We start from the raw sequence: 23,253 nt of genomic DNA, 5'->3' as shown, positions 1-23,253 counted from the left end.
GATGGAAGAAAAATAATAAAAAGTAATTCTAAAGAATGATATTATTCTGGAAAGTCCAGACGAAAAAAAAATTACATTGTACAAGTGACAAAATTAAAATCATTAACCCGGAAACCCTCTTCTTCACTTTAATAATAATTGTGAAAATAGTTATCAAACATATTTTTCATTTTATGAACATTTGTTTCTTAATAAATAAACCATTAACTATCGTTATTATAGCGTTAAATAAAACTCTAAACAAAAGAGAAAATGTGATTCTTTGTTGATACGGAGTGACCCACAAATTAGGAAACTTTTATTGAGACGCAAAACTATTAAGAGATGTGAAAGATTAAATTTGAGTTTTTAAGATTTTTCAGATTAAAAAACACACTTTACAGTTTCAAGAAAATAATAAGGTCTCACTCTTTTACCCACCTCTGCAAATTAAAAAGATTTGTGAATCACCCAATATATGTAAATTACCCAATACATGTAAATTACCCAATACATGTTAATTACCCAAGATATGTAAATTACCCAATATATGTAAATTACCCAAGATATTTGTAAATCTCTCTCTCGCTCAGCTGGGTCCAGATAGGTTGAGTAATTTTTTGGCGTGATTTGAAATTTGTCACCGGAACACTGAAATCAAATAACAAGTATTACTAATATTTAACAACAGAATAAAAAGTTGTAAAAAGAATTAAATTTACTTTGAAAAAGGTTTAAACAGCCCTAACAAAAAAATTGGAAATGGCTGTTTTAACTTCTTTTTTTTATAATGTAAAATATAAACAAAATAGAAGAATAAAAGCTTAAAAACTTAAAAATTATTATTTGCAGTGAGAAATTAAAATATTATATCCAGGGTGTCCCACAAAACAGGTCAGTTGGTGAATAGGTTTGAATGTCTTCTTCCACATACTGTATTAGATTTTTAAGACTTTTTGAAGTTTATTTCTTTAAAAAAGTTTAACTCGTATATATATTTTATTGTGAAATCAGTTTCTATAATACAACTGTCATATAAAAAATGATATTAGTCTCTTTAGTATCAAACAACTTATCAAATTATGGAAGAAGACATTTTAAACTATTCACCAACTGCCATGTTTCGTGGGACACCCTGTATATTGTTTTGTGCTTACAATAAAGATTTTTCTAGTATTTCGGGAAATTGTTCAATAAAAATGCGGGAAACTAAATCAACTATTTACTCTTATTAAATAATAAAAAGGGGAAACTATTATTTTAGAAATATTTAGCAGTTCATTTAGTCTTCATATAACATTATTTACTTTCACTGATTCATTTTCTAAGTTATGCAAGTGACTTTTGTTTTGAAAAGTGGATTATACTCTAAAACGGGAAAGGTCTGTGTCGAAAACGTGACAATGATTCAAATTCAGGATATGTTCGAAAATTAAAAACCTGACATTGTTTTTAAAACACTCAAAGGTTTTAATATAAAAAGAACTCCATTTATAATTTCGATTTTAGAAAATAGTTTTAAATTGGGAATTGTTGTCCTCGTCATGTTTAATAAAATGTTGGTTATAGTTTTTATTATCGACTTTTACTCTCGATATTGGCTGGGATCCTAAAAACCTGGTTTTTCATTTTGTGCCCACTTCTAACACTCAAGTGTTAGAAATGGGCCAAGTGCTAGTTTTGGAACTAATGTCCCCTCTGTTAGCTTTTCGTCGAAAAGATTTATAATAACAACAACAAAAGAAGTAATAAGCCCAAAATAAAGATGAATATTTTTTCTTGCCAATGATATCATGATCAATGATCATGACCTCAAATATTGTTTTTTTTTGCCTACCTAGGATGATTACAGAAATATCCAGTATTGAATAGTGAATAGGGCTGGGCAGTGGGCAACGTTAACATACCGGTAGTTTTGGATATACTACCGGATATAGCCATTAGCCGTTCTTTAACAAACAAAAAAGAAAAAAGAACAAACGGATGCGTTTCAAAATAACGGCGACTTTTGAAACTTCCAGAAAATAGAAAATATTTTTTAGCCACTTATTTGTAAAAAAATATAATTTTTGTATTTTGATGTTTTTTTTACATGTTTTGATGTTTTAAATGCAGTTGTCTTACATTTTTCCCCATTCATTTTTACATGCTATAATCGTTAACTTCTCGTTGCCAACGGGCACCTTTAACAATTTTTAAAATATCTTTATCAACGGTTAATTTTTTTTACGTTTTCAACTAATTGCATTAAACGAAAGTCTTAAAAAAAGTCCAAACGTGCCCAGCTCTACGGCTGCACACTGTATACACAGATATAATATATATAGGTAAAAATATATTTCCCATGATGTATCTACTGTCTAGGTTAAATTCTTAACTATTTAATGTTTTAAAAGTATCCAGTATCCACACTGCATGTTGTTTAAATATATACAGAAAGTTTGCTGTTGTTTTATTAGAAAGCAAGTGAGAATTAATTAGGACAAAGGATGTTAGGGTCGTATAAACACTTTCGTTTTCTCTAATTATAGAACTGCTACCATGTAAATACAAAATAAATGTATTCAAATTTGAAAAAAACTAAATTTGTAGGCTTTATTTCAAGTGAATAAAGGGGGTGTAAGCGTTATTTCAAGTGAATAAAGGGGGTGTAAGCGTTATTTCAAGTGAATAAAGGGGGTGTAGGCTTTATTTCAAGTGAATAAAGGGGGTGTAGGCGTTATTTCAAGTAATTAAAGGGGTTGTAGGCTTTATTTCCATTTATAGAAATTCCGATTCATAACAGTACCATTTAAACATGAAACTGTTAAAAGGATGACGGGCTTATACTTGTTTATCTACAGAAACGTTTGTAATTGTTGAACACTTTGCAAGATGTTTTATGCATAAGCAAATTTTATATTTACTTTCTGGAAGTACCAGAAAATAAAATTTTTGAAAACTGCGTTTTATAAACAGGAAATTCTGAATATTCGAGAAATAGAATTAGCTTTATCTATCTATTTTAGTAGTTATACGGCAATTTGAACAAAGTTTTAGAGATAAACAAACATATTTCTCTTTCCTCGTTGATCAGTCAATGGTTTAAAGATATACGGTTGTACATTGGACATACCACTCTCTGCACTTGGAATTACGCGTACAGTCCCTTTAAATACAGCTACCGTTGTCAACTGTTACAGTACAGATAAATACGCAAATGTTGATTAAATAACACTTTGTCAAAATAATTTATATACTGAGTCCGAATTTTATGAATTTAAGTCACGTCTCAAATCCCCCAAAAACCGGTTTCAATTAAGCGCCGGCATAAATATTGAAACATTAAATACAATTTTAAGTAGAACCAACCAAATTTAAGTCGAGGCTCAAATTCTTTAAATTCGGCCTCCTATTAAATTTAATAAAGGATTAGACTTCAGTAGCGACTGGACAAATTTCTAAATGTTTGAAAAATCTCTTTTATTCAAGTTTAATCCTTATAATTTCATGCAAAATCCCGAAATCAAAACAGTAATTGGGATTTATTAAAGCCCACTATGAAATTTTTAATTCAAATATTCTAAGTTTTGCAGAATTTTGCGACTTTATCAATTTGAAGACTTCTATTTGAGCTTTACTTTTATTTCGTTCATAAGCAAACTTTTTTATTTGGTCTGAAAAAAATATATTCCAGATTTATGATTATTAAGGTTTTTATGTAATATACTAGCTTGGAACCCAGCATTTGACATCAAACAATTCCTAAAAATTAAATGATTAATAGATATTTTCATTATATCATGTAATATACTAGCTTGGAACCCAAAAATGCCTCGGTTATTCTATAGTTATATTTAAAATTCGGTATTGGTGATGGACCAAACCTCTGTGGAGTAAAAAAGTAGATGTTAGTTCCACATTTATTGAAAATATATTTCGGTCTGGGTTGACCCTCGTCAGTTCTTGAGATTGTTTCTGTCACAAAGGTTACTATACTTACTCCCGTCGTTTACTCGCGCTTGATCGTAATTTACGAATTCATTTTTTCCCCGAAAACCCACTCCAATTGGAATCTCAAACAAAGCTAAGAACATTTCTCTGGTTCTCTCAAATTCCCCAATCAAAATTTGAGGCAAATCGGTCGAGGGAGTCCTGAGTTATTAATTTAGGGCTGGGCATGTTCCAACTTTTTATAGCCGTTTCAATAACGGTTAGTTCCAACCATTAAAAAACAATAGATGCTAATGTAATTGAATTCTTTTAAAAAACGAATCTATTATTTTTGGTATGATTGTATTTGACCTAAAACTCGTGTTTTTTTTTCTCTAAAAAGATCATAAAATGTATAAATAAAAAAACTATATTTTTTTTTAAATGAACACAAAAAGTTACTGTTACAGTAAATTTCCATTTTACTGAATTATTCCCTTGTTTTTTCTTTTATCATCTCACACTGCAGTTGGAAATATAAGATTGAACTTCTTTAAAATGATAATAATTGACATTGAATCATGTAATAACTTGTTTATAAAAATTTCCTAGAAAAGTGATCCCATCCCATCAAACAATCAGGAAAGAATAAGAGTTTAAAAAAGAAAATTAAAACCAAGGAGAAAAAAAGATATATCATAACTCAGAAACCCCATGACTTGCAAAGAGAAAAATACATGGCTAAAATCGTAAATTAAGACCAAGCGCGGGTAAACGGCGTGAATAGCTATAAGTAACCTGGGCACAGCCTGGTTCCCACGCTAGTAAGAAGATCAAAAAGATGTCCAAACGATCGTTTAAAGGGATCGTTTTTGGTTCTGTACCTTGACAAATTTCTTGGACATTCTTCTGTTGCCCATCAAACCTGAAAAATATTATGTCTTAGAGGATCGATTCTCTACAATGTTATCTATTAAAAGGACAGTTAACGTAACTTCAATTAACCCTTTGTATAAAGAGTAGAATGTCTGATTCACAATAATACCCTTAAGTTTTGTCAAGAATGACTAAACCATCCAACTTTCTCTTTTTTAAATTTGATCACTTTCAGATGTGAATAAACATGGATATTGGATTTATGCAGTTAATGTTGTCAGATATACACCAGATATACACCAGATATACGCCAGATATACACCAGATATACACCAGATATACACCAGATATACACCAGATATACACACCTTTTAAACTAGAAAAACAAAAATATCTTCTAGAAGGTTGTGAATCAGGTTGGTCTTTTTCAAATCAACGACTTTTCGATTCATTTTAATTCATCAATTTAATTCAATTTAATTCATTTTAAATCATCAGTTTAATTCAAATTAATTCATTTTAATTCATCAATTTAATTCAATTTGATTCACTTTAATTCATCAATTTAATTCAACTTAATTTATTTTAATTCACCAATTTAATTTAACTAAATTTATTTTAATTCATCAATTTAATTTAACTTAATTCATTTTAATTCATCAATTTAATTCAATTTAATTCATTTTAATTCGTCAATTTGATTCATTGATTCATTTTAATTCATCAATGGATAAAACAAATTCTTGATTATTTAATTCTTTATGAAATTATGAAATTCAGTTCAGTCTATGTTCTTAAAAAGTATCCTGATAGTGTTCGAAGCCAATGTTAGGTAGATACAGAGTATCCCAATAAACATGGGAATTTAGAGACGACTTTGACTTCCGATAATTGATAAAAGACATAAAGTGCATCAAAAAAATATTGAACGTCTAATGAGATTTAAAATAATGGTCTACCTTCTTTGTATAGTAAAAATTGACGGAGATATTAAATATTTGAACAGTTTTGTTGATTTTTAAAGGGACTGTATACTGGTCACGTGAATTCCGTATGTATCACGTGACAACAATACTGCACTGCCATTGGCTAAAGTTCTGGTGACGTAATTCGGACTGTACGAACTATATGTAATTATATTGTCAATTATTTCTATTAAAAAAGCAAAATAAAAGTTAAAAAACGATAATAGGGGCAAACCTGAGATTCTCAGGTTCCTGTGGGATATCGTTGTTTTCAGATTGGTTGCGTATTTGTTGAATATGATCTGTTTAATACTACAATTTTTATACAAAATTGCATATATACAAATTTTCGTATTAATTTGACACAGTTTTATATCAATTTCTTGAGACAGGAACATCAGAGAGATGTTTTATATTTATCTTTCAACATATAATTGATTGATTGATTATTACCTAGACTGCTGTTCTGCATGAAGGTGCTCTGTCTCCGAGATGCTGTTGGGGAGGTGTTTCTAAAATCAATTATTTCATTTTTCATTCTTCATTATGGTAATACGGAGATTTTTTTCAATTAATAAAAAGTAATCTAATTTTTTAATTTTTATTATTTTTGATATTATTTAACAAATATTTTTTACATGGTATCTTTTTGGTCTTAATAATTTCTAAGTGGCTCATCTTTGACCATAGAGAATAGAATATAGGGGAATTTAAAGAATCTCTCGGTATGAATTTTTTCAGTCTCTTTCAGCCTGAAAGAGAGTTCAAAGTGTACAAATCATGTAAATGTTCACAAATTATGTGCAGTAAAGTACATTAATACAGTACGTTCCCTAGACTATTTATTTCAATTTCGAAATTTTTAAAGCAGTTAAATAAACTTTTTCATGAATTAGGTGAATAAAAAACATCATTTGATTTATAGTTATAACGGAACATCATCGTTTGTAAAGTGAAAGGCATGGAGTCTAATGAAATGACCATGATCATGAAATGACCAGCCTATTTCATAATTTGGTTTTCTTTTAACAATAATTTTAGATTTTCTATAAAATGAAATTCCAGGTCCCAAAAGGTTATATAGCATAAATATGTGAAGTACACCTGCAGTATGGAAACAGTACAACAAAATGGCCGTTTTACACTTTTTTCTAGTAAATTTCCCTCTAATATATATTCTATTCTCTTTGTCTTTGACATTTTGGTATTTTTTAATCTGTTCAAAAATCTGCAAATGTTTATTCAAACAGTTTATTTACTTAAAAGGACTGTTAACATAGTTTTAAGTTGATCCGTCCATGCAAATCAATGCAATTGTCGATTCACAAGGGTACTTTTAAACTAATATATCGGCTATGTAAAATACTTGAGCTGAAAGCGCAGTATTTTAGAGAAAAGGATTCATTTGATACCAATGAGACATTTTTAAGATGTACAATTTTAGAAAAGAGCGTAAAGTCGTTTGTAATATTTCACCAGCATGGTTCAGAAACGTTTTTTACAATTATTTAATAATCTAGACAAAACATAGCTTGATAAGGTTAAAATGCAAGGAAAGTTAATTGCAGTTGCGTATACTCTGCGTATATATTGAAACCAGTTCTCTCTTGGCGGAATTTTTAAACAAGGATAGATGCATCAGTGTTCGTTTAGTATCCGAGGAGGTTAAAAGCATTCAATTTTTGATAATTTTGATAATTCACAAATAGGTTCGTATGACCAGAATATTTCATTGATTTTTTATGTGAAAGATGAATCCCATGTCAGGCTTCGACATCCGTCTTGTGTTTACATTATCGCCCGGAGACAGTACACTGCAGAACAAAAGATGCGTGCACCTCTGAAATAACTGTCCTTGCATTATAACCTTGGCTATTGCTTGCTTTGTATGGAGATGCACTTGAAATTATGTTGACAGTCCGTTTAACAAATCCAGAAAAAAATCCAGAAAAGACCGGAGATAACAGATATTTAAAGATTCACAAGATTAACATGACACCCAGTATTATGAGTACTGTTAGTACTATTAGTACGATTATTGATATGATAAATATTGTATAATTCTGATTGTTACCACCTTAAATATTATTGTGTTTTTAATCAATATTTATAGGAATAACTTAAATGAAGATTTGAAAAGATATGTTCTTTTATAGATCCTCAAATTTAAAGTGCCTGCAGTGGATATCAAGATCAACAAATCGGATTAATAAGTATCCAGTTATAAAGTTCCCAGAGGCCGAATTAGAAAAATTTAAACTGCGTCGCTGAACCGCCAAAACCAGTTACACAATTAAGCGCCGGATCTCGAAACACTGAATACAATTTAAACTGAAACCATCCATGTTTGAGCCGCGTCTGAAATTTGAGACACGGCTAAAATTCTTTAAATTAGGCCTCAGTTCTGACAGTTTTTATTATATACCTGCTAGGAGAGCTGGAGAGTGGATGAGAGGGTTTGGAAAAAGGATTTATATTCGGTTGACAAACTGCTGGAAAATATAGGAGTAAGATCGTATATTCGGTTGACAAACTGCTGGAAAATATAGGAGTAAGATCGTATATTCGGTTGACAAACTGCTGGAAAATATATGAGTAAGATCGTAAACGATGTTTAGTACTTTTGCAAAGGTATTTTCCCAAGTAACAACTTCCCAATTGTGCAATTTCCCCCATCGGCAACTTCCCAAGTCTGTTCTAGCCGCAGCGCTCGACCCCTAACCCATTCTAGCCGCAGCGTTCGGCCCCTAGACTAATCTAGCCGCGGTGCTCGGACCCCATTGCAGTCTGCGGCGCCTCAGAACGCCTAGCCTAACCTTAGGGAAATTGCCTATTGGGGAAGTTGCCACTTGGAAAATTGTAACTTGCACTTTGCGAAGTATTCCTAAAGAAAAATGCCCTTGGTAAAATACCTAACCGAAGTCAGCAATTCTCGGGATCAATCATTGACCTCCATCTTATGCATATCTAAGGAATAATTCAATGCCTCTTCGATATTTTATGATAGTCATATCCTGCCTCCAGGGCTAACTTGAATTGAGAGATCAAGTGTTCAAGATTAACATATTTCCGAGTCTGGGAAGAAATCATCATCATTGGAGTACTTTTGGAGACCCACTGTCATTGGAGACCTCAAGGACGTCACGTTGGAGACCCCCAAATTCTTGTTGGAGACCCCATATTTTCATTGGGGACCCACAGATTTTCATTAGAGACCCTCAGATTTTCATTGGAAACCCCATATGTTCGTTGAAAATCTGGGGGTCTCCGATGTAAATCTGAGGGTCTACAATGAAAATATGGGGGTCTACAACGAGAATCTGGGGGTCTCCAACGAGACGTCCATGGGGGTCTCCAATGAAAGGGGGTCTCCAATAGTACTCCAATGATGATGGTTTCTTACCAGAAAGTTCCGATATTTAGAATACGTTGCTTGCTACCAACCAGCTTTCTGATGAGAAGGCCTAATTAATAATTAAACAGAGAGAGAAATTATCTCGTTCTTCTCTCCCTCTTTCAAAAAACGGAATTTACCTCTTTAAAGTTTAAAAGAAAAGATCTTAATTTGCAGAATCTAAAGAATTTTAACAAGAAAAAATGTATGGAATGATGCTAAACACTCCTAGGAAAAACAGCTGGAGAAAAAAGAAACAAATTCTGTCTAATTAGTGAAACATAACAATAACATGTCTGACATCAAACTTGATATTTGAGTAAAATGTAACTCAAATCAAGTAGGAGTCCTAAAGTCTTAACAGTAAAGATAGCGAAGCAGATTATTTTACGCAAATCATACGCATTTTTTGGTCTATAAATAAGAACTGGAACAATGTAGTTAATTAGCAACGTCTTTAATTGAAATTGACATCGTCTAAGATTTCATTTACCTTTCTGACTTTCAGAATTGGAAGACGACCTTTGACTAGTCTCTGATTCTGATTGATGGTCGGCTGAATCTTCATTTTGTGAACCAGCTTTAATATTTTTCGCATCAGATTTCATTTCCTAAAAGGAAAAAAAAATAATTGCCTCCTGTTCCAATTTTGTAATCCTCTTGCATATTTGCTAACTGATGTTTAAAACTTTTAATATTTCAAACTTTGAACTGAGCTATATAAAAAATAAAAGCTATATAAAAAGAATAAGGAATAATGATAATCAACACAGAATTCCGGCGTTGAGGATGTTTCAAAAGATTGACACCCATAGTCCAGTTAAACCCTAAATAAACCATACATCGAGAGAATTTATCAAATGTCGTATTGACAATTTTTCAATGGGTTTTATACTATTTTACATAAATCTCATTGCGAAAATAAATAAATAGCCATGAACAGTGTTAAAGAGCTCCATATAATCATATAATGAAAAAACTAAATATCTGCATTATTCTATTATCAGAAAGTAAAGAATACGACATTTGATGAATTCTTTCGATGTATGGCTTATTTAGGGTTTAACTGTATTTCAGAAAGCTATGACCTAACATTTGAAAGAAAAAATGAATCAATTCAGCCATGCTTTATAAACGTTCCGAGGCAGTGTTTTTTTGTTAATAATAAATACATAAAATCATAAAAACTTGGACACTTTTATTGATACATACATCTACATCTTTCCAGGGATATTTTTAAAGCTCGACTTATCTTTTATACATTTTTGGGTGGATATTTCTTTCAGATCTTTGTAGGGACATTTTTTAAAAAAACATTCTGGGGATTTTTTACAGGAACATTTCTTTTAGTGACATTTTTTAAAATAACGAACACATAATGACATTAAAATATGATAAATTTAAAATTTATTGGGTTGCTGATGCTGAAAAACGTCTAATATACTATTTCTGACAAAGGTTTCATACCTTTGCGCTCAAATTCTGAACGAAAAATCGACTTTTTCTCCGGCCACAGTTGTCTTTGAAAAGTAAGACTAACACCAATCAACAGCGAATAGGCTGAAATTACCCAAATAAGTGAACAGTCCCTTTAATATAAGGTTCCTTGTTTCTTTGCTACAACTTTTAGGGAGAAGAAAATGAAGTGAAAATGTTAAAAAGTGTTGATAACCCATGATAAAAAACTAGACAATGAAGTAAGTTCAACAATATATTTTACCTTGAGAACTTTTCTGTAATTTTCTGACCAATCGTAGAAGAAGATTTGAGAACTAGTTTTACCTAATTATAATTATATCTTTCTTACAATACATTTATAATAATAGAAGATTTGAGAACTAGTTTTACCTAATTATAATTATATCTTTCTTACAATACATTTATAAAAATAGAATATTTGAGAACTAGTTTTACCAAATTATAAATACGAAGATGGTTAAATTCTCTAAGAAAAAATAATATTTAAAACCTTCTTTCTGCGTAAAACTTCTTATTAGAATAATTTTTAAACATTTTTACTCCGATATTGACATTGAGATATGAAAAAAGTTGAAAATGTCGTAATCTTAGATATTTCAAACTATGAATTTTGATAGATAAAATAGTCTAAATTTGAAATATCAGAGGTTTACACAATCAGGTTGCAAAGTTTTAGGAGTTTAAACATTTGAGTTTGTGGCAAAGACTCAATTCCTTTAAAGAAGAAAAAATCATTTTACCACGGAACTTTGTATGTAAAATTCTCTTTTAAATTCAAAACAAGGTTTGCAGAGAACTTGCATGTTAGCAAAAAATGTTTTGTCATAATTTGTCACCCAAAAGAATTTCAAATTTGTAAAACAAAATCTATTTCGATACCTTGGCCTGCAGTAACTGATGTTAAAGCTGTGTCCAATCTGCTTTCTAAGCGTGTTGAAAAAACTTTATCGTTAACTGTAAATTTATAAAGGAATTGAGTCTTCGAAACAAAATCAAATATTTAAACTTCAATATCTTTAGAACCCGATGTTGTAAACCTTTGATATTTCAAATTTAGATTATTTAATCTAACAGAATTCATAGTTTGAAATATCTAAGGTCTACAACATTTGGTTCCAAAGTTATAGTGATTAGAAAATCGGAGTTTGTGGCAAAGACTCAATTCCTTTAATCAACAACATGTTGCAGAAATATTATACTCTGTCAAATAAATGAATAAATTCTATTTGTTCTTTGTATTTGAATTGTAAATTAAAAAATTTAAAGTTAATTTTGAATATTACGCCTAAAATTATTTTACACAAAGCATTGAGACATTTATGTTTTTTAAATGTGATTTATTAATCAAATTGCAAAAGTTTTCTTTTACTTCATTTTCTCTGGTCAAAGATATCAAACAAACGATTTTTCAAAACGAAAAACGAAATTTTTGGTCAGAAACAAAATTAATATAATGTAGTAAAAGCAAACTTGTCTGGCATGAAATTCGAATTTCAGATTCTTGTGGAACCTCTGAAATGTATATAAACTTAGTTAAAGTGAAATTAACTTATTTTGCTTTTTAAAGTATTTTTTCTGTTTCCTCGTCTTTCCAGTTCAGCTGCCTGCATTCCCTTCTGTCTGGATGAAAACATAAATATCTTGTTTATTAGAACACAGTGGTCTCCAAAATAAACTGCTAAGAGGAAATAACCAAGTTTAAACTAAATCACTATTAAAAAGAGGTGAAATGAACATTTCCTATTATTTTAGCTCTCTAGAAAATTAATTAAAAAATTAATATTATTGAATGCAAGCGATGCATTAAGGTAAATATTGAGAAAAACAACTTAGAACCATAAAAATTTTATGAAATTCTTTCATCCTAATTTTATTATTTTATTGTAAATCCAATTGATTAACTGATTACGTAGATGAATTTGCTTTAAAAAGTACAAAGATAACATAAATAAACTATAATGTACAAGATATATGATTACCTAATTGATTTTCTTCTACGTATTTCCTGAAGATATGGTTTTAAAGAAATTATTACTAATATCTTTGTTTGTAAACGTCAGAACAATCATAGGTAAATAAGATAACATTCACTCACATTTACTTGCATTTTCACGTCAAACTAATGTAAATTTCATGTTAGATTATACAAAATTTTATGTTTTCAAACATAACTTCTATGTAGAACTGCTATGTAACCAGATAAAGGAACTGAGTTCTTGCAACAAACTCTGATTTTCTAATCTATCCTGATATAGCAGACCTTTCCTTTTTTAAACTATGCATTCTGTTAGATGAAATAGTTTGAAATATAAAAGGTTAACACCGTCAGGTTGCAAAGAAATATCGGATTTTAAAATTGAATGTGTGGCAAAAACTCAGTTCCTTTTCTTTTCCTCTATCTTGTACGTAACAATTTAAAATAGAAGATCTACGAGGTCACAAAGTTGTATCAGTAACATTCTCCATCCATTTATTCCAATATAATTTTAAACCATGTCTTTCCTGAGTAAGTTTATTTTTTGGTGGCTTCCATTTTGTATATACATCCTTATTCCCTGTTTCCTCACATACCTAAACATCAAACATATTTAAGTTTTTTTTCAGAAGTCAGAGATTTTGAGATTCTCAGGATCAAGCATTGATCTCCATTATATATATGTATATATAAATATATACCTAAACATCAAACATATTTAAGTTTTTTCAGAAGTCAGAGATTTTGAGATTCTCAGGATCAAGCATTGATCTCCATTATATATATGTACATATTGATCTATGGATCAATTTAATTCCTCGCTGATATCCCATGATACGGAGATAACCAGAAAATTCTTAAATAGGAAGACGACTTCATAGCAATACTTAAGTAAATATGATATTGTTACAAAGAAAATATTTCTACTATAGACACTTATAAGATTATACTACAAAACGTACATGCCGATAAAAAAGTAAAAAAAGAGAAAAGTCGAAAAAAGTATGTTTCATAGGTCAAAATGATATCGAAAGTCATAGCTTGATGGGATAGGACCGAATTATTGAATCCACGTGAGGTAGGTAGGTAACATACTAGGTAGATATATAGGTGGTTATGGTATGTATAATGTAATTAGGTAGGTTGATGATTGATAAATTTACCGAACCTCTTGTCCATATTCTGTCCAAATATCTGACTCCCCACCTACACTATCACTGTCACTATATCCAAACTGAAATTAAAGGAATTGAAACAGAAAGTGTAGGAACTGGATAACAGCTGACGTTGATAATTATGATAATGATAATTTATACCTTTATAGCATCTTCATCATTAAGAATAGATTGAACAGTTCTTGCCTAAAGACAAGTAAAAATATTGGTATTGAAGCTAAGATGGTATTTACAAGTCAAGGGTATATACCATAGAGAATTAGGAAAAGAAGAGGTAAAGCTTACCTAAGATGTACACAACCGACCTCCCTATTGATTAATCAATAGAGTGGTCGGTTGTATACATCACGATATTTTTACGTAACTAACACTGTACACTTGTTTATAGAGTGACCATATTTCTAAGGGGGATTTTATGGAATTGATAATTTTTTAGATTTTTGCTCTTTATCTAAAGAGAAATTTTTCTAGGGTATATACAGTCGTCATCGTAAACATCAATACAATAAAGACGATTTTCTATGTCAATTTCAATTTGTACCAAGCTTTCAACCAGCAAGGTTATTGGATAGATAGATGTGCTCATTAGTAAATATGTAAATCATGTATTGTGATTAACCCAATCTAGATACCTAGATATATATAACTCCGTCATACCCATATTGTAATTGCTTAAAGGGACTGTAAAGGAAAAATGAAAGGGGTATAGACTGAAAGCTAATCACTTTAGCTCTCGATCGCGACCCATGAAAGTTATATCTGATGTTCCTTTCTCGAGAAATTGATATACAACTTTGTCAAATTTATACGAAAATTAATATATATACAATTTTGTTTAAAAGTAGTGGGTTTTAAAAGATCAAATTCAGCAAATATGCAACCAATTTGAAAACGACGATATCCCAGACAAAGCTAATTGTAAATTAGGTCTACTTTTATATTTGTTACTTCTATTTTTAATAGATTTCATTCATAATATTATTTATACGTCCGTATTCCTTGTCCAGAAATTCCACCAATGGCAGTGCAGTAAAGTGGTCACGTGATACAGGCGGAGACAAGTGACCAGTATACTGCTCTGCCATTGGTGATAGTTCTGGTCACGTGATTTGAGTTTAAGATTTTATCAATTTTTCATATATGAATTTTAGTATAATTTTAACACAGCTTTATATCAATTTCTCGAGACAGGAACATAGATAAAACTTTCATGGGTCGCGATCAAGAGCTAAAGTGATTAGCTTTTAGCCTATACCTCCTTTCATTTTTCCTTTACAGTCCCTTTAACTACATACTATATATAACAGCACAGAACTTGTAATTACGCTGCTAAGACCTATATCTAATCTAACCTAAAGAAATATACTCAGTTGATGACTCTGTATTGATTGCTGCAAGAGAGCAATTGTGTCCTTGTTCTAAGCGAATGAGTTAAAGATCGTGCCCATTGGTTTGGCTTAGATCGATCAATTGCTTGTGTCCATGAAGAGACATTGATAATTGATCGGGCCCATTGGTTTGGTGTTGATCGATTACAAGGACGTGTCCTGACTCCTGGTTGACATTGGTAGATGACAAGATTGTGACCGAGTTTAGAATTGATAGCTGAGCGAAACTGGATAGATACGGGTTCGAGTAATGCATTTACTACATTTACCACAAAAGATGAGACTGTAAAGACGACCTGAAACTCTAAAATATATGATGATCCCTCGGTTAAATTAAGTATTCAGCCAAAGATTTTGTAATTTTTTGGCATAGAAACAAACAAGTTTACAGTTGCAGTGAATCTAGAAAACAAGGAAGTAGGCAGTACAAATTCGAGTACAATCGTCTCTGAAGTCTCATCCTTTGTGGGTAACCCTGTATTTAATTATCTTCTATATCATATTTTATTCTCTCCAAGCTTTAAAATTTGCATTCAAAACTCATAGAACCTTGTATTTTCTGCCAATTTCTTTAAATTATTAGTATAATTCGATCTTTTTATATTTCCTGTTTAGTTCATAAAATCCCAATTAAGAACTCTGCATGATCCAATATGATGTGGGACACCCTGTATATTTACAGGGTGTCCCACAAAACGTGGCAGTTGGTGAATAGTTTGAAATGTCTTCTTCAGTAATTTGTTAAATTGTTTGATACCAAAGATAATAATAAAAAGTAGTTTACGGCAGTCTTATTATATTAAAATTGATTTCAATTTAGAGTTAAATACATTTAAGTTGAAGATTCTTTAAACGAAATAAACTGCACATAGTGTTAAATATCCAAACAAGCATATGGAAGAAGACATTCAAAACTATTCACCAACTGTCTTGTTTCGAATAGTTTTAAAAATTGGAACTCCGAAATATTTATCCTCTATGTTACTTTCCTCCGCTCTTCTTTTATACTTCTCTAGGGTGGAAAGGACCTCCCTTGCTGGGCCAGTATTCTGCAACAGAAACAATAAAAAACTTTTTTTAAAGTTATTTTTGTTCACGTATTACTTTACATTACAATGGTCGATAATAATATCAATACAATGAAGACACCTTTTTATTAATAATACTTTGTTCCCTGACAAGAACTTGCCAAATTAGAAGTTTACAAGTAAACAAAATAGACATCTTTTTGTTTTTATGTTTAAAAGCTTGGTGGAAACCAAAATTAAAAGAAAAAGTCGGCTTCATTGTATATATATATATATATATATGACCACGCCAAAATGTAACTAAGGATATAAAATAAAAATACCCGGAATGTTTTTAAACATTCCAAACTACAAAATTGTTGATGATATTTTTAAATAAAAAAAAATTAAAACATTTAAAAAAGAATCGCGGAACAAATGTCTTCGTAAACATTAGATATTGTAAATTCAAAATAGATGAAAATGAGAAAGAGATTTTATAACTGAAAAATTAACCTTATCACTGTGTTTGGAGGAGGTTGGAGATTTCGACGTTGAAGATTTAGGAGAAGATTGATCCTGATATAACCAAATTATTTGCTTAGTTAAACAATTCTCTCATCTCACTTTATTCATTAAATAAGTAATAGGCAGTATGAAAACGAAGAAATGGTGTTCTGTAACTGATTGCATTGTACACTGTACATATATTGTACTACACTGTACACTGTACACATATTGTACTGCACTGTACACTGTACACATATTGTACTGCACTGTACACTGTACACATATTGTACTGCACTGAACACATACTGTACTGCACTGCTCACTGTACACATACTTTACAACATAATATTTTTCGAGGAAATCGTCTCTACAAAAAACAAGGAAAGAAATATAATCGGAGTTAGAAATGAGTTTAATCAGTTTATTAATAAACGTAAATAAATCTATGTTTTAATTTTTCTAACAAAATTCAAGAAAACGTATTTTTTTTATAGAATTAGGAAAAAACGTTGAAGCACACTCCACCTCATCATTCTTCAGCTGTTCTCCATCACTACTGTCCTCATCATTACTATTACAGCCATCGACGGAATTCTCCTAATAGATAAATAAAATTTAAAAAATTGGTTTAATGGAGTGTTCGAGATAAAATGAAAATGTGTTTACATGACAAAACAAAGGCTACTTGTGATGTACCGTCCTAAACAGACTTACCCGGCCCCGAAGAATGGAGTTTTTATCACAAATTCTGGTTTTTTAATCCCTATATTGCTGTAACCTTATATAAATTATGTTATATCAAATAATCTAAGTTTGAAATATAAATGGTATACACCATCAGGCTACAAAGATATAGAAATTAAAAAACTCAATTCCTTTCTCTGACTTTCTTTGGAAAAGTCGTATTAGCTAACTTATAAACTGATAACTTTTATTCAAATTCTCTCTTTAAAACCATTAACAACCCTTCAAGCACCCCTCACCCTTAGTAAAAATAAATTCAACCTAAATTCTGACCTCGTCAATCTTGTTGCACCGGCTAGTTCTATAAAGTGTCAGCTTTATTTACCCAATGTCCGGGCGATACAGTACAAACTGGGACCGTAAAGGTTGACCCGGCTCGGAAATTCAAATGTACTACGGCTGCCCGTGCCTTGTCAAATCCTTGATGGAAATTAATGAGAAGTTGAACTAGGCATTGCTAGTTCAACTATGATCACTGTTTTAAAAATTTTTGATTTTCAAAATAAATCAGTAACCTTTTCTTTCAAAACACTTGCATTAATAATTAGAAAACTTTTCGTAAGTAAATAAACATATAAACATGTATTGTTTTCATAAATTTTCGTTACAAAAAAATGTAAACTACTGTTTTCATAAGATTGTCGTGAAATAATAATGATGGAAAAAGTTTAGAAGTATTTTTATCCTTTCAATAGATGCCCTTGAACGCAAATATTATAATAAACATGATTTTTATAAGAGGAAAAATTAATATAAAAATTATTCAAAACACTTTGTGTTTTACAAATATCTTTTTTATTAATGTTATAGTATCTTACTATGGATCAATATCAAAATGATATGTCTGAAAATGTAATTGATAATTAAAGCATGAAGCTAATAAAGTAGTTTAGAATTGGTCACTAAATTAACCCTTTTTTTGAATAACTTAAACACCCCCCCCCCCTATAGAAAATAGTACCTGAATATGTACCTCCATTTCTGGTTTACACCAGAAGTTCACTGTTTTTGATTTCTCACTTTTATAATTTAAAACATTTACTCATTTTCTTATTAAATCTTTAATTCACTATATATAAACATAGTTCTCTCATGGGTCATGTTATGTTATGAAGAATAAAAATCTGTAAAATTTCTTAATTGATCAATTTGCCTAATAAAATTGTTAGCATGGTTTTTAATTTTTGTCTCTAGGCTAAGCTGGGTTTCTAAGCTAATTGTTAAATTTTATCCCTATGTCTTGTGTCCCTGCAAAGTAAGGAAAAGTACTGGCATAAAATCAATGTAGCTTCAAAACTTTATAAAACTTTTTGTTTTGTTTCCCCTTCCCCCCCCCTTCCTACTTCCCCCTCCCACCTTCCCCCCTCCCCCTTTCTAGTTATTGGAAAATAATAAAACCAGCCAATAAGCTGCAGCACAAAAAAAACTGTTTAAGACTCAATACGACTAGAGGAACAGAAAACTTTTAAAGGGATTGTAAACAAAATTTGAAGTAACGCTTTATTCGAAAAATTGATTTCAAGAATAATCTGTACATTTACAGGAACACACTGTACATTTACAGGAACACACAGCACATTTAAAGGGACAGACTGTTCATTTACAGGAACATACTGTGCATTTACAGGAACACAGTGTACATTTACAGGAACACACTGTTTATTTACTCGAACATACTGTGCATTTACAGGAACATACTGTGCATTTACAGGAACACAGTGTACATTTACAGGAACACACTGTACATTTACAGGAACACACTGTACATTTACAGGAACACACTGTACATTTACAGGAACACAGTGTATATTTACAGGGACACACTGTACATTTACAGGGACACATTGTACATTTACAGGAATACACTGTACATTTACAGGAACACACTGTACATTTACAGGGACACACTGTACATTTACAGGGACACACTGTACATTTACAGGAACACATTGTACATTTACAGAAATAAACTGTACATTTACAGGAACACACTGTATATTTACAGGAATAAACTGTACATTTACAGGGACACTACAGGGACACACTGTACATTTACAGGAACACTGTACATATAAAGGGACACACTGTACATTTACAGGAACAAACTGTACATTTACAGGAACACACTATACATTTACAGGGACACACTGTACATTTAAAGAAACACATTTTACATTTTCAGGAACGCACTGTAAATTTACAGGAACAAACTGTACATTTTCATTACATTTCGGACCTATTTTTGTTTATTCATTTTTATTTATATAATAAAACAAGACATTCGTATTTATATATGTTGCGTATAGCCAGCCAAACGGCTGGACCGATTGGGCTGAAATTTTTTGTGGACAGTCATGGGTGGTCGGGGGGGTGTTATAGGCTAAAAACCTTGAAAAGTTTTTTTCTCAAATTCTTTTTATTTTTATTTTTGTTTTAATTGTTTTTTCCACGAGCAACGCCTTCAGTTAGTTTTTAAAAATAAATTTAAGAATTTGTTTAATTTGGCTAAAACAGCCCTAGGCTATTGGTTAATTGGGCTAAAACAGCCCTAGGCTATTGGTTAATATGGCTAAAACAGCCCTAGGCTATTGGTTCCGCCTTCTGTATAAACTATTATCTTATAAATTGTGATTTGTAACTATAATTGAATTCATAAATATTGTTTTTCTGAAGAAATAGATGATTTGATTTGATTTTTTCTTATTCCTGAGGTTTTCTGTAAATAGAGAATTTCTAGTTTAATCCAGGTTCTTCAAGGATTATTTGTTCATAAATAGATACTAAACATTATACACATATTATATATTTTATACACTTTAAGAATATATTATAAACAGGGCTACTTTAACATCTCTTTTATATCATTTATTCATAAAACATTGTGTACAATTATTCACCAAAAATAGTGAAGAAATGTGAAGAAAACAACAATTACATGAACATTAAACAACTTATTAATGCATGCAACAGAAAAAGTTATTTATTATTTTATATTTATAATCATTGGGAAATATTTCACAGTAGAAAATAATAATAATAAAACATAATAATAACTAGCTGAAGGGCCCGGCGTGTCCACAAAAAAATATCAGCCCAATCGGTCCAGCCGTTTGGCTGGCTATAGGCAGCATAGATATATACGAATGTCTTGTTTCATTACTCCATATTACAAGCAGTGTTCATATCAATAGGAATTCAGATCTGGAAAAACTTTTTATGGATGTTTTACTTTTTATTTATCAATTAATATCAAACTAAAAATTATTTAAGATTAATTTCAATCCATGACGTTTAAAAATAAATAATAATATCCTGACCCATCCCGCGCGCCCTTGTGTTTACCATAGTTTTCCTGTTATTCCCTCCTCCCCCCTTCTTTCAATTTTCCCCCTGTTCTTTCCCTCTTTATGACCACCTAGATATTTATTAATATTCACAAAAAGAATTATTAATTATGCTTTAATATTTATTGTTTTATTATAATAACCATTTTTTACTTCTTTACATTAAAAATATTCATTTTCAACGGAGTTTATTTTTTAGCTGACAAAACATTAGCTATAAAAATTTTAAATAAAAAAAGTTTTAAGTAATTTTTTTTTTCAAATTCCACGGCCAACGCTGAGCATTTCAGCTATTCAACATTGAAGTACAAAACTAAAAATAAGGTTAAAATATACGATAATTCTGTTTCTATTTTTTAATCTAACCTAAGTTGTAGTCAGAACTTTTGAATGCATGGAAAGTACTTACCAAGCAAATTTAACAGTTCGGTTCTTATTACAGCTCTGACTTTCGATCACAATCTGACCTATTAAAGGGACTGTAAAGGAAAATTGAAAGGGGGTATAGGCTGAAACCTGAGAATCTCAGGAGTTGAACGATACATATAAGACATATATCTGATGTTACTGTCCTTTAGAAAATGATATAAAACTGGGTCAAATTTATATGAAAATTTACATATATATCCAGTTTTGTATAAAAGTTGTAGTACAGAGCGTCCCATATTATATTAGATTATCTCCAAGCTTTAACGCACATATAATACTCGAAAAAACCCAGTATTTTCTGCAAGAAAACTTTTATGAAAACCTTTTACGTTTTCTAAAAATGATTCATTGTTTTGAAATTTTCTGATTATAGTACCTAAAATCACTATTTTGAGCTATACGCGATCAATATGATGTGAGACACTAGCTGTACTAAACAGATCACAGTTTTATATCAATTTCTTGAGACAAATAGATGTCTTAAATACATCGTTTAACGCCTGAGATTCTCAGGTTTCATCCTATACCCCCTTTCATTTTTCCTTTACAGTCCCTTTAATAATTAATTTTTTGTACTTCTCTTTTGTACTTTTTTGTTGGCATATGCTTTTTTAATGAAGAAGTTTAAAAAGACATCTCTGCAGGTTTCAAGATTGTTGAATTAAAAACAAAACGATAATAAAAATTAAATAGAAGAAACCGAATGCACCGGGTTAGTCCGATGTCTGTTTTCTTCATTCATATTCACAGATACAACTTTTAATTATAGCAACAAAGTATTCAATCCGCGGAAAAGACTGGATTTTTTTTGCTTCTGATTGTTTGGCCTTTAAGAGATATCTAAGAGGCATTAAAGTCGACGTTCAAAATAATGGTTATGTGTGGGTACGTTTTCAGAATCGTTTTTTATTTAATTATTAAATAACGACGACGAAAAATATAGTAAAAATTCTTTAGTAAACTAATTGGATGTTTAGAAACATATTTCTCAAAAGACAGGAATTGAGTTTTTGTCACAAACTCTGATTTTTTTATCCTAATATCTTTGCATTTCAATGTCAAAGGTCTTAGATATTTCAAAATGTGAATTATTTTAGATCAAATAATTATAGTTTGAAATATCAAAGGCTTACACCATCAGGTTGCAAAGATATAGCGATTATAAAATCAGAATTTGTGGCAAAAACTCAGTGCCTTTGTTATTAAATCAATGATAGAATCAATTATTTCCTTTTTCATCATTACATTGAATTTCTTGTTTTCTATAAATTTGTTCGCAGATTTCTACAAATTCTTTAAATGTCGTCTTTTCAATAAATATTCCAGAAAATCGGCAGAAAATCTTTGGGAATAATCTTTAGAAACTAATTATAGAAACTAATAATTGAATAAGATTACTTATTTTCGATAATAAGAGTTATTTTTTTTTTCAACCAGTTCCTAACAACTAATTAGTTTGCTGTAGAACTTTGTTTACATTTTTTTCGTCGTTATTTAATAATTAAAAAAAAAACAATTCTGAAAACGTAGTTGCCCAAAAGTACGATTTTGAACGTCGACTTTGTGCTCAAACTCAGGATTTACAGATCTTTAAAAAGTTTACTATGTCTCAAATGAATTCTAAATAATTTGTCCACAACACTGCATACTCAGTTTAACTAACTTATATAGACGGTCTGTTCCATTACAACTTTATCCGCCGGACTACAAAATATGGATTTCACAGATTTAAAAATACAAAATTTCTCCTAATTAATTTGTCTCGATTACAGAACACAACCTACAGGTCTACCCACACAGGATGAGACTGTAAAGACGATCCAAAACTCTAGAAATATGACGATATGAAGTTTGATTTTTATTTTCTGCATTCAATTGAGTATTTTGATGATTTACTAAATGATTAAGCACAGAAATATGCCGCTTTGGCCTACCAGGAACCCTGAATGCAAGAAAACGGATTAAACAAATTCCGAACAATGGTCTTTGAAGTCTCATCCTTTGTGGGCAACCCTGTATATTAATATATTATTACAACGCAAAGATATTCCAAGAAAACAGTTTTTCATAAGAAAT

At 30.6% G+C, this 23,253-nt stretch overlaps 1 protein-coding gene across 1 annotated transcript; it reads right to left on the bottom strand.

The window, feature by feature from the left end:
* Window positions 1–3,687: 3,687 nt before the first annotated feature.
* LOC111716201 (uncharacterized) lies at window positions 3,688–18,582 on the bottom strand. Its single transcript, XM_023491645.1, has 16 exons — window positions 18,366–18,582; window positions 17,186–17,257; window positions 16,667–16,729; window positions 16,133–16,192; window positions 13,897–13,941; window positions 13,749–13,814; window positions 13,108–13,176; window positions 12,585–12,610; window positions 12,188–12,225; window positions 11,485–11,529; window positions 10,847–10,908; window positions 9,620–9,737; window positions 8,158–8,224; window positions 6,186–6,244; window positions 4,776–4,816; window positions 3,688–3,723 (listed from the first exon to the last, which is right to left on the bottom strand). Exons 1-16 carry the CDS (start codon window positions 18,381–18,383, stop codon window positions 3,688–3,690), a joined length of 885 nt encoding a protein of 294 aa, XP_023347413.1. The 5' UTR covers window positions 18,384–18,582.
* Window positions 18,583–23,253: the final 4,671 nt, after the last annotated feature.

The sequence above is a fragment of the Eurytemora carolleeae genome, unplaced genomic scaffold (assembly GCF_000591075.1).
Source record: "Eurytemora carolleeae unplaced genomic scaffold, Eaff_2.0 scaffold24, whole genome shotgun sequence".
Lineage (NCBI taxonomy): Eukaryota > Metazoa > Arthropoda > Copepoda > Calanoida > Temoridae > Eurytemora > Eurytemora carolleeae.
This window is presented reverse-complemented; position numbering and strand designations above follow the sequence as displayed.

Excerpts from the sequence above, each read along its gene's own strand:
- LOC111716201 (XM_023491645.1), bottom strand. Across the intron at positions 16,193-16,666 it reads CCTCCAAACACAGTGATAAG|AATACTGGCCCAGCAAGGGA; the intron begins GTTAATTTTTCA and ends TTTCTGTTGCAG. Across the intron at positions 9,738-10,846 it reads ATTACAGAAAAGTTCTCAAG|GAAATGAAATCTGATGCGAA; the intron begins GTAAAATATATT and ends TTTTCCTTTTAG.